The sequence below is a fragment of the Chaetura pelagica genome, unplaced genomic scaffold (assembly GCF_000747805.2).
Source record: "Chaetura pelagica isolate M959 unplaced genomic scaffold, ChaPel_1.0 scaffold286, whole genome shotgun sequence".
NCBI classification, from domain to species: Eukaryota; Metazoa; Chordata; class Aves; order Apodiformes; family Apodidae; genus Chaetura; species Chaetura pelagica.
This window is the reverse complement of record NW_009953573.1, coordinates 86,756-99,217: the sequence shown is the minus strand read 5'-3', so window position 1 is coordinate 99,217 and position 12,462 is coordinate 86,756. Positions and strand designations below refer to the sequence as shown.

At 51.3% G+C, this 12,462-nt stretch overlaps 1 protein-coding gene across 1 annotated transcript in view; it reads left to right on the top strand.

Annotated features, from left to right (window-relative positions):
• LGR6 (leucine-rich repeat containing G protein-coupled receptor 6) overlaps positions 1-12,462 on the top strand; it is a 151,326-nt gene that overhangs the window by 137,638 nt on the left and 1,226 nt on the right. The window contains exons 13-18 of the mRNA XM_009999633.1: positions 749-820; positions 1,417-1,488; positions 2,507-2,632; positions 5,270-5,430; positions 10,305-10,385; positions 12,113-12,447. Coding sequence (XP_009997935.1) covers positions 749-820; positions 1,417-1,488; positions 2,507-2,632; positions 5,270-5,430; positions 10,305-10,385; positions 12,113-12,447 — 847 coding nt within the window. The remainder of the gene's footprint in view (positions 1-748; positions 821-1,416; positions 1,489-2,506; positions 2,633-5,269; positions 5,431-10,304; positions 10,386-12,112; positions 12,448-12,462) is intronic.

The window sequence follows — 12,462 nt, the reverse complement described above, 5'->3', positions numbered from 1 at the left end:
TTCTGGAGGTGTGGTTTGTCATATCATAATTAGCAAAATTCCCTGCAGGGACATTCTTTTGGCTGACCCAAGCAGTTCTACATGGTTCCTTGGGCTGATTGTCCAACTTAATTTGAAGTTCCTGTTTCTAATGTCTAGATGTTCCCTTATCTTTCTGTTTAGCTTTAAATTAATTACTCTTAATCATTCAATCAATAAACTAAATTACTTATTTAAGTTCATACAATTTTGACTAAATCCTTTAAAGATGTTGCCATCAGTTGGTTCAGCAAGACATCAGGATATTTCTTCATGAAAAGCAGAGGTGCCTTCAGCCTCAGATCCCCTTTGTCATCACCAGCACCGTGGAGTTCTTCCTGAGGGGTCCCTTAGAGCTTTTCTAGATCCAAATTCTCCTCTTTTGCTCTAGAGGAAGAGTTTGCAGGCTCAGAGTTGAACAGAGTGGGAAGTCAAGGTGGCTTTGGAGATAATGGAGCACCTTTAACCACTACACACCAATGGCACTTGACTGTGCTGTGATGGCACCAAAAGGAGAGGCTGTCTGAAGCCCAGAGCTGCAATGGAAGAGAAAGGCTTTGAGCTGCCCTGTTGTTCCTCCTGTTTGCCCGTTGGAATGAGAATAGGTCACCCAAGCTCAAACTGCCACTTCCCCTGTGACAGTTTGTGTCTGCTGCCAGGGACACAGATCCCTACAAAGTGTGAATGCTGCCTTCAGCTCTTTCCTCAAACCAGTTCTTGTTTTTTTCAGTGGTCTCCAGCACAACAGGATCCAGGAAATCCAAGCAGACACCTTTGTGCAGCTGGTGGCCCTTCGCTCCATGTAAGTCCTGCCTGGCAGGGCAATGACTGGGATTACTGCAGGGAGAACAGGAACCACAAGCACCCAGACAGGATGATGTGGAGCTCCCCCACCCAGCTCCCCCTGCCTCTGCCAGGAGGTTTTGCTCCCCAGTCCCTCTTCCATTTCCCTTTACCAAAGAACAGAACACAAACCTTCTCATTGGCTCTCCTCCTGCTTGCAGACACCTGTAGAGAACCTGCTCACTTGCCAGGCCTGTGGGCACTCCACACCACATGTTCTAACTCTCATGTTGCACAGCCCCCATCACGGACACCCACCTCCCCAGTTCCCATGCAGACTTACCACGGGATGCACAAGCTCTGGCACCTCTTTCCTCACACATGCTGGTCCTGGGCTGTGGTCTCCTGCACTATCCTGGCAGAACATCATATTGGATTTGAGATATTCAGAACCCACCCATATATGGACCCAAATGTGTTTGTCTCCAGGGAGCTGGAATGAGATATAACTTGGTGCTGGCCAAGGGGTTTGCATCAAATCCCTTGACCAGTCAGTGTCAGCAGCTTCACTGCCCTGCTCTGCACTCCTCTTACTTCCATGTCCTTGCCTTGCAGAGACCTGAGCTGGAATTCCATCTGGTTCATCCACCCTGAAGCCTTTGTGACCCTGCACTCCCTCACCAAGCTGTAAGTTGCAGTGACATTTCTTTCCTAGTGAGCCTTGGCCAGCAGGTATCTGAGGAGCTCAGGCTGACTCCCCAGGCTACCAGGACACCAGAGGGCTGCATTGCTGAGGTCCATGTCTCAGCACTGACATGGGCAGATGAAATCCCAAGTTTCCTACCAATATTAAAGGGATGAGGAAAGAGCAGAAGGGACCATCTTTGAGGTGCTCTCATCCTGAACACTTGAACTTCCACTTTCTGGTGCTTTCAAACCTCCCTTAGATACTTTTATAAAAGATCAGCAAGACCATTTCAGCAAGAGTCATTGAGGACCACTCCTGGTGGCTCTGGAGGGATCCCAAGTTCTCAGCCTCCTCACTCTTGGGTATATTATGGGCTGGGAGCTGCAGTCACACCTGACCCATTACGGAGGGAGTGGTGGAGGAAGAGATGCATGGGGCAGACACAGGGAGGTAGACACCACCCAGAGCTTCCAGCAAGGGCATTAACCCCTGGCCTTCCTTTTCCCCAGGGATTGCAGTATCATTCCATTTACTCCTGTCCTGGTTTGAGCCAGGATGAAGCCAATTTTCCTATTACTGATTTTTTTTTTTTTCCTTCAGTAAGTTCTCTTTTAAGCAGTCACAGAACCTTCCAGCTGAGGCTGGTAAGAGTGAAATGTTTCTCTAACTGCTGGGTCTTCAAGGTCACATCTTTACTCTGCTGGCTCAGACACTACAGGGAGATCTGACCTCCCTGTTAAGGGGGGTTTATAATCTGGGCTTAAAATCGGGCCCCGTGTTGGTAACCCAGCCAGGTCTCTCTCTTTTTCTCTCTCTCCTTCCCTGCCTGGCCAGGAGGGGATCGAGAGCATTGTTGTCAAACCTGAGTCAAACAGTGACATCTCCAGAGGATCCTGGTCCCCACGCAGCAGCCAGGCCCATTGCAGCATCACATTTGAGGATCACCCAAGGCAGGCAGCAGGACAACCCCACCAGCACAACCCTGACCAGCCTCCCTCTCTGCTTTTCCCTCTCCAGGGACCTGACTGACAACCGCCTGGTCACGCTGCCTCTGGGCGGGCTGGGGGGACTGACCCACCTGAAGCTCCGGGGCAACCCAGCTCTCTCTGAGCCCTTCTCCAAGGAGAGCTTCCCCAAAATGAGGTACTGCTGCTGCTGGCTCCTTCACTCCTAGCACAGCCTGGATTTCCTGAGAGCAATAAACCTTCTGTTTCCCTTGTTTATCTCCTGCATTCCTCCACCTTTCCAGGCCAGTAGGTTGAGGAACCTTCATCTGCTGCTGACAGGTTTCAGCTCTCAAAGCCTTCCAGGGGGGAGCAGGGGGCTCCTGGGCTGTCACACACACACACAAGTGGGGAGCAGGGAGCTGGCCCAGCTTAGGGCTCCTCTCAATGGAAAACATGCCCAGAAACCAGCCCCAGATAACGACATCCAGCTTTCCTTCCATAAACTGTTTGTGTGACTGTGTCTTGTCTGCTGTGGATTGATGAGGAGCCTGGAGGGGTGAAACTGAGGAAGATGAGGCTGCAAAAGTTTGGGAGCACAGAGCTGCACCACAGGCCCTGCCTCTCCTGACCCTTCATGGTGGGACTCCAGAAGGCACCTGCCTGCACCCTGAGGGTCCCATGGTCCAGACGACTCCAGCTCCCCTGAGGTGAAGCAACCTTTAGTTTGGGTCTCCCAGGAGGTTCCCTTGGAGCCAAGTGTGCATGAGCAGATGCTCCTACTCATCCAGTAAGGGTTCCCAAGGCTGGAGTTTCTCCAATTTAGACACCTACTGCTGGAGTCACAAACCACTGCACCAACATTGGGCTCCAGAGCTCAGGTCCAATTAAAGTGAGGGTCTCTCCCTCTGGCCTCCCTCAGCAGTGGTGCCTCCAGGACTTTCTCTTCTGAATTTTTCTGACTCACCATAGCTGGGATCTGCTGTATGACTGTGTTCCAGGGGACCCCAGAAGTTTCTGGAGGGCTTTCCACACCTGGGATGGCAGTTCCCTGTGCAGAGCAAGTCAAGCTCAGCACTTCCAGGGCCATTCCTCCTCCAAACTCATTCCATTGACATCTGTGGAGCTGATCCCCATTCGTACCAGTGAGACTGTGTCTGCAGGAGTGGTTCATTGAGCCACGCCAGGAAATGGACCCATTAAGATTTCCTAAGTTGGGGCACTGCCATGAAGTAGTTTTAGTCTCAGGGAACACGTCTGGAGGAACCCTCTGTTCTTAGCCATCCTGGGAGGATCTGTACCTCTCTACCACCTCTCAATAATAAGAGTTAGTGTGGAGCTTATACCAGGAAGCAAACTTGTACACAGAGTTCCCGTGGCCTGCTGGGACTCAGCCAGAAATATTTGTGAACTTAATGAAACCATATTTTTAGAATATAGACTTTCACCGTATTTACTGATCTTGTCAGGAGACCTTAATTGTCTGGAAAACCTGAGGTTCCTTTGTCTTCATCAGCAGTCACCCTAACTTCCAGCAAAGAAGTTTCAGTTTGCTGCCTTTAAAGCAAATGTAGCTGCTGCCTGATAGCCTGGCATTTCATCCAGAACATCATAGAATCATAGAATCATTAAGGTTGGAAGGGACCTTAAAGATCATCCAGTTCCAATCCCCTGCCATGAGCAGGGAACCACTAGACCAGGCTGCACAAAACCTCATCCAACCTGGCCTTAAAAATCTCCAGGGATGGGGCATCAACAACCTCCCTGGGCAACCCATCCCAGTTCCTCACCACCCTCAGAGTGAAGAATTTCTTCCCAATATCTAACTTAAATCTTCCCTCTCTCAGTTTAAAACTACTACTCCTTGTCCTGTCATTATCTTCTCTCATGAAATGTCCCTCCCCAGCTTTCCTGGAGCCCTTTCAGGCACTGGAAGGTGCTCAAATGTCTCCCCAGAGCCTTCTATTCTCCAGGCTGAACAGCCCCAATTTTCTTTACCTACCTTCCTAGCAGAGCTGCTCCAGGTCTTTGATAGATATCCAGCTCCTGTTGTAATACAGGCTATAATTAGCAGCTAACAATTCTACTTTCAAGTAGAAATCAGACATGTTAAATTAACTTGCTGCCTTTGAGAGACCTGAGATTTCCCTGACAGGAATGAGCCACTCATGGCATTGGAGGCTGCAGGTGCCTCTGCCCTTCAACAACAAGCAGGGGGGACTTTGTACTTGCTCAGGCTCTTGGGAAGTTTCTCACCTTGAGCAAAAGAAAGGATGCCCAGAAAAAAATGGCCTCGGGGTAAAAAATGAAGACTCCACATGCAGGAGGCCAGAGGGCATGGGAGAGAGAAGCTTGTGCAGCCTTGGGAGAACAGCTGAAAGGCTTTTAGGAGTTATCCCCAACAGTTTGCTCAGAGAGGTGGTAGGTGCCCCATCCCTGGAAACGGTCAAGGCCAGGTTGGACAGAGCTCTGAGCAACCTGGTCTACTTGAATATGTCCCTGCTCACTGCAGGGGGTTGGACTTGAAGGACCTTCCAACCCAAACTATTCTGTGATTCTCTGGTCCAGGAATTTCAGTGAAGTTTCCAAACCTGATGTTTGACAACATCCTAGCAAGAGTGGCTTAAGTGCCAGAAGTGGGCAGTGCAGAGACACCCTGGGGTGACTTGGGTGCACACTCTGTCCTACAGAGAGTCCTTTCCCTCACCAGAGCAAGATCCTGTTCCAATGTAACCGTTGCCTGATAAACTTGCTTTTGTCACATGTGGAAATTAAGCAAAACATGCAAAGCCATGGAGGAGATGCCCCTAAAACTTCTGCTTTTCCCCCTTTGCAGAGTCCTCGAGGTACCTTATGCCTACCAGTGCTGTACCTATGGCAGCTGCAGCAGCTTCTTCAAGATGTCCAACCAATGGGAGGCAGAAGACATGAGCCCTGAGGAGGAGGATCCCCACAAGAGAACCATGGAACTGTTTCCAGGTCACGCTGATAATCACTGTAAGTAAATTGGCCTGAATGGTCAGTGACCAGTGACCAGTCCACGGGCAGGGCATGCTGTGAGCTGGTAGATGATCCAGCAGTTGCAGAAGTGGTCCCAGTGTCAGCCATGCACTTGCTCCATGGAGTTACACCTGCCTCAGGCACAACTGAAGGCAGCCTGATCCTTCTCCAGCTCTGGTGGCCAGGTATTGAGAATGAGCTTCAATTGATATTACTGCATTGGAGAAAGAGTTGATCTGGTGCATCCAAACGTTCCCCATCTAACAGAAAGCTCTGGCAGCCCTCACCAGCATGGACATGTTTGCTGGTTTGGCCTTATTGACTCTGGAGAGAGGCTGCCCCAGCCCCTGGAGGTGGCTGAGGTTACATGGGACAGCTTCTGGGCTTGGTCATTAAAGCCCTGGCAAGTACAGACCCTCTGGCAGGACACCAGTCTGTGTGGCTTCCAGATACAGAGGATGGACCCTGGGATTAATCTGAATAAGAGAATGAACTCAAAGAACTGGAACTTGCAGAGGCAGAGAGCCATGTGTCACAGTCAGCGTGCTCAGGGCTGGAAGGGCCCTCTGGAGATCATCCAGTCCAACCCCCTGTTAGAGCAGGGTCACCTACAGCAGGAACACATCCAGATGGGTCTCCACAGAGAAGGAGACTCCACCTCCTCCCTGTGCAGCCTGTCCCAGGGCTCTGCCACCCTCACAGTCAAGAAGTTTTTCCTTGTGTTTAATTTGACCCTCCTGTGCTCCAGTTTGTGCCCATTGCCCCTTGTCCTGTCACTGGGCACGGATGAAAAGAGACTGGTCCCATCTTGCTGAGACCCCCTGTAGATATTGATAAGGGTTGATGAGATGTCAAGGCCCTGCTGCTCCAGCAAAGGTCAGGGCCAAGTATGAAGAAAAGGACCTTTGGTGATGTGATGAGCTCAGCACAGGGGCCAGTCCCTGCAGGGGACAAGGGACACCAGGTTACAGATGAGCAGCTCCTTCTGTTCCAGGGACAATTTAATCTGTTCTCCAAAACTCCCTCCTGCAGTGACCTCCATGCAATCTGTTGCAGGAGGCCAGCAGAGGAGGGTGCAAACAAACCTCCTGCAACCGCAGCAGCAGCTCTGGGTGGAAAGCTGCTGGAGCTCTTTGCCAGGAAATCTCAGGATAATGTGGAGAAAAGCATGAGATTCCTCTGCAACTGCTGGAAAGGGAAAACAGCATTTCAAGACACAGCCTGGATGCTGCCTTTGTTCATGTGTTTGTGTAACTACAGAGGCCACTGAGGCAGTTCTTTGCACCTCAAGCTGGTAGGACTGCATCTGGAGACAGATACAGACCTGGTGTCCAGAGGAGGCCACAGAGATGATCCAAGGGCTGGAGCAGCTCTGCTCTGGAGACAGGCTGAGAGAGTTGGGGTGTTCAGCCTGGAGAAGAGAAGGCTCCAGGGAGACCTTAGAGCACCTTCCAGTGCCTGAAGGGGCTCCATGAAAGCTGGGGAGGGACTTGGGACAAGGGCAGGGAGGGATGGGATGAGGGGAAATGGTTTTAAGCTGAAAGAGGGGAGATGTAGATTGTAAATGAGGAAGAAATTCTTGGCAGTGATGGTGGTGAGACACTGAAACAGGTTGCCCAGAGAAGCTGTGGCTGCCCCATCCCTGGCAGTGTTGAAGGGCAGGTTGGATGGGGCTTGGAGCAACCTGGGCTGGTGGGAGGTGTCCCTGCCCATGCAGGGGGGGTTGGATCTAGATGATCTTTAAGGTCCTGTTCCAGTGTCTCACAACCTTCACAGGAAAGATTTTCCTCCTCATGTCCAAGCTCAATCTCCCTCTTTCAGTTTTAATCCATTCCCCCTCATCCCATCCCTCCCTGCCTTTGTCCCAAGTCCCTCCCCAGCTTTCCTGGAGCCCCTGCAGGCACTGGAAGGTGCTCTAAGGTCTCCCTGGAACCTTCTCTTCTCCAGGCTGAACATCCCAACTCTCTCAGCCTGTTTTTATAGAAGAGGTAATGAATTGTTGCTTTATTTCTGTTCCCAGTGCTTGCTTTCTAATGGCCACCAGTGCTGTTCAGCTGTGTTCCATGAATCTTGTAACAATTCCATATTAAAGAGGAAAAAGCTCCCAAGCATTCCTTCCATGCAAGAGTTAAAGTGGCCTTGTTAAAGAAAATGAGTCAAGGCCCAGGCCCTGCGGAGTGCAGCCAGGCTGGTCAGGGCACTTGGATGCTGTGAGGAGGGTAGGGGACACTTCCAGCCACCCAATGTCCCCTCAGCCCTGCCAAGGTGCTTCCAGCCAGGCACTAAGGAGACCTTTCCAAACCAGTCCGCAGAACTCCACAGCCCAGGGGGTGAAAGGCAACTTGTTCCAGGCAGCCACGGGGGGGTGAGAAGGGCTCCTGGGGACACAGCCCTGCTCCTCCAGCCAGGCAACCTGTGTTCTGCATCCAGCACCCACCGCCCAGACCAGCCCAGCACCCAAGGCACCTTCTGATGCCAGCCACACACTTGCATGGTTATTGTTGACAGGAGGACACTGCTTTACCCAGTCCAGTACCTCCATTAGCTTGTAAAGCTGACTAATTAACTTTTGCAACCATTCTGCAAACCCTGGAGCGTCCTCAGAGATATATTTTTCCTGCTTCTCTCATTCAAGAAGGCAACTCAAATCCCCACAGAAGCACCTGCCCAGGCCCACTGCAGCCACACATGTCCTAATCTGGAGGCAGAAAGCAACTGTCTGCAAACCCCACGTGGGGACTGACTGTCCTGGCAGAGGCAGACAACACACCAGAGGAAGGAGCAGCCAGCCCTACATTTCTTCCTTCTATCCCTTCTCCAGCAGTTCTCCTCTTCCACTGTAGTGCTGGTACTGCCAGCTGGGAGCTATTTCCCATGGAAAGGGCACTACTACCGAAGTCGTTTGTTTCCATAAGGCCTCAGAAAGTGGAGACAACTTCACAAAATTCAAATTAAAAAGGGCTCCTTCAAAAACAATGCAGTCTGCCTTGCTGGAACACAACAGATATTTTCTTCTCTCTACAGTTCCCAGGATGGAAAGCCCTTGTTTCCAGCAGAGAGAGGTACAGTTTCTGTTTTGGATCCCACTGTGCTGGCCAAGGATTGCTTTGTAGTTCACAGCTAGCTCAGTAGTCCAGTCAAAACAAAAGGTCGTTCCTTCACTTCATGCAAATGTTCAACCTATGCTAAAACTCTGTGCAGTTTGGGCCTTTGAAGAGCAAAGGGGATGGGGACAAATCACACTTCAACAGGACCAGGGGTTGGGTGGCAGAAAGTGCACATTTCTGCATTGGTTTGAGTACCATGACTGCACAGCACAGCCCCTGCACCATGGATGGAGAAGCCACTGGAGATTTACAAGACTATGAAATACAAAGAGGAAATATTTTCCCATCCCACTGTGAGTGTTTTCTTGCCAGACTCCAAAGCAGCAGTAATATTTCAGCTCTTCTACAGAGAGATTTTTTTTAATGGCATTTTTTTCCAAAGCTCACTGAAACCAAGAAAGCCACAATGCTTGTCAGGAGGCACCAAAGATAGCACGTTATTTGTCATCGTTCCGTAACCAAATCATCCCAGTTGTCTTTCCAAACACAGGCAGGGAGCAGACCTCATGAGAGGCACCATTTCTAAATAGATTAGGCAACTAAAGCCACTTAGCTTTGCCAGATCTTTCTTATGGAAACTCACCTTCCTGACCAGTGTCTGAGCTGCCAGGTGCACCCCAAGCCACCAGCATCAGTCCTACCACCCCAGGGAGGGTTCATCCCACAGCCACGGGTCCAGCTCCCTGGCTGTCAGGGTGTGGCAAGCACAAAACTTGTCCTTTGCCCTTCCTTCCACTCGCAGAAAATCCTCTGAAGGTCTCCACTGGGAGCAGAAGGCTGTGCTGGTGCCATGGGTGGGGATGGTGCAGGGGGACAGCAGCTGTCCTCACTGTGTCCCAGTGCTGGGAGTCAGTGGTGCTTTGAGAAGCAGCAAAGCAGCAAGGCATGTCTTGGGTCAGATTAAGAGAGTGCCATTCTCCCTGGTAAAGAACTTCAGCTACAGGCCATCAAAACCACAGCTGAGGGCTCAGCCCCCTTCTCTCCCAGCAGCTTCTCCTTCAGCCAGGGAGTCTCTGTCTGACCCTCAGTCAGCCCAAGCCCAGCTAAGGGAGCAGCCACCAGCAGGATGGAGGTGCTGGCCCAGGAGCCTGAACCCCACAGATCCAAAGTCTGCAGGCACAGGCCATCAGTCTGCATTTAACCAAAGCCAGGACTGGGAACCTCCATAGGTAAAAACCAAGCACCATAGTCTCATGAAGTTGTAGGTCATAAAATAAAGATATAAACTGGGTCTTCTTGTCTTTTTGCTTCTGAGCCATTTGGTGGTGGTGGCTGATGGCAAAGCACTTGTGCTCAAGTAGAGGCTCATGGCTCTCTTTGAACAAAGATGTGTCTTTGTTGGTGAACTAACATGGGACAAGGCCTGCCCAGAAAGCTTCCAGTTAGAAGATGCATTTGAAGGCTTTGATTTCTTTAACCACACAGGCTAGAATAATTATTTGTTTTTGATAAAGCATGTTGGGAGGAGTGATCTGCAGTCACACAGCTCTGGGTTCTTGAGCTCTTATACTACAAATGTTGGGAGTAACCTAAAAAAAAGTGGTTGGCCACATTGCAATCCACCAATGTTTACAAGACCTTCTCCCTCTGCAGCAGTGACTGCAGGGGACAAATTGGACACCAGCAGCTACTTTGATCTTCTGGGCTTCAAGCTAGCTAGGAAGGTCTATGTTGAGGACAGGCAGTGGGAAAAGCTTCTGGCCCCGGTAGCCCTGATGGTCCTGCTTATTCTTCTCTGAGCACCATTTCTTGTTTTCTCCCCAGATGACCTAGATGCAGATGACCTCCAGCTGGACCTTGAGGAATCAAAGTTGCACCCCACTATTCAGTGTACACCAAGCCCCGGTGAGAAGCCAAGGAAACCTTTTGAACACATCTGGGATCCTTTGGGCTTCTCCTATGAAGACAGGCTGAAAGAGCTGACGTGTTCAGCCTGGAGAAGAGAAGGCTCCAGGGAGACCTTAGAGCAGCTTCCAGTGCCTGAAGGGGCTCCAGGAAAGCTGGGGAGGGGGCTTGGGACAAGGGCAGGGAGGGATGGGATGAGGGGGATGGATGAAAAGTGGAAGAGGGAGATTGAGGTTGGACATGAGGAAGAAATTCTTCACTATGAGGGTGGTGAGGCACTGGCCCAGGTTGCCCAGGGAAGCTGTGGCTGCCCCATCCCTGGCAGTGTTGAAGGGCAGGTTGGATGGGGCTTGGAGCAGCCTGGGCTGGTGGGAGGTGTCCCTGCCCATGCAGGGGGGTTGGATCTAGATGATCTTTAAGGTCCCTTCCTTCCCAAACCAGGCTGGGATTCTGTGACTCTCTCAGTCCCCAGGCTCCCACAACCCTTCCTGCTGTGTCTCACAGATGCACATATTAGAAAACTGAGTGGTTGGGCTTTGGGCAAACTGGGGACAAGTGAGAAGCTTCTCCCACCTGGATGTAGCTGCCCTTCTATAAGGAGAGGACAAGGTCATGGTATCCCAGGCAACACCAGCTCCTCCAGCCACCAATTGCCCAAGTCAGACTTCAGCTCTGAACAAGTTCCTGTTCCCTGGCAAGACTTAGACTCTGCTTTGCCCCCCAGGCCAAGAACATTGCCTGACAAAACTTTGTCCTTTATCTCCTGATTTTTGCAGCACTGCAGGATACTTTACCCTCTCTCCTGACAAAAGGAGCAAAGGGAGGTGCTGGCCTGTACCCAGCCACTCTCTCCTTTCTTCCATCAAAACCATACCAGCAGGGCTCTGAACAAGGAAGCTGTTTTCTGATTTTGTCCCCATTTGCAGCTGAGTGGTGTCCTACACAAGCACAGCTTGAGGCTGGAGAGCCCTGGCTCCATCCAGGCAGCTGAAGGACACTGCCAGGAACAGAGATTTTGCCACTTTTCCGACTGAGTTTTCTGCTAAAGAGTCAAGAAAGGAAAAGATCTCAGGGGAGGGCATGGGCTGGGTGCAGAGGTGCTGGCTCTCTGAGGAAAGGCAGCCAAAGTCCCTGCCTCTTGGAGCTGAACAAAATTTCCCAGTTCCCTCTAATTTCCCTTGCTCTCTGCCACCTAAACCTTGGCCCATCCTGTGTCTGGTTTTCCTGAATTCCTGCCCTGAGCCCCTCCCTGGAACACCCAAACCCCTTGCAGAGGCAGCTCTCATTGCACTGTCCCTCCCTCTCTTCTTTTTCCTTTGGCAAACAGTATCCACCATCAATCCCTCTTTTACTGCTCCATGACCTTCCCTTACTCACTTCCCTTCTCCCTATGTCCATCCTCCACCATTCTTTCTCCTGACATCCTCTCACACACTCCTTCCCCAGGCCCCTTTTTCCCTCCCTACCACCCCAGCTTCCTCCCATCTGCTGTTTCTCTTCCCTGCTCTAACCCTTTATCTCACCTTGGCCACCCCCTCCATGCAGAGGCTGTTCCTGCAGAAGCAGCAGGACATGGCTTAGCCAAGGTCTTGGGCACACAGCAGAGGTTGGCAATGGCAGAGCTGGATGCAGCATCCTGCCACCTCTCATGTCTCCACACCACAGACTCCAAGATATATACTCCAAGGAATATTCTGGGTATAACTTTGTGGTTTGTTTTCTTCCAGGTCCCTTCAAGCCTTGTGATAACTTGTTTGAGAGCTGGATCATCCGCCTGGGAGTCTGGGTCATCGTCCTGGTCTCGGTGCTCTGCAATGGGCTGGTCATTCTGGCTGTCTTTGCCTCTCCCAGCTACCTCTCTCCAGTTAAGTTCCTCATCGGCTCCATAGCTGGGGCCAACCTGCTGGCAGGTGTCTCCTGCAGCCTCCTGGCTCTGGTGGATGCCCTGACCTACAGCCAGTTTGCCAGATTTGGTGCCAGATGGGAGACAGGCGTGGGCTGCCAGGTGACAGGGTTCCTGGCCGTGCTGTCCTCCCAGGCCACCACCTTCCTGATGACCCTGGCTGCCGTGCAGTGC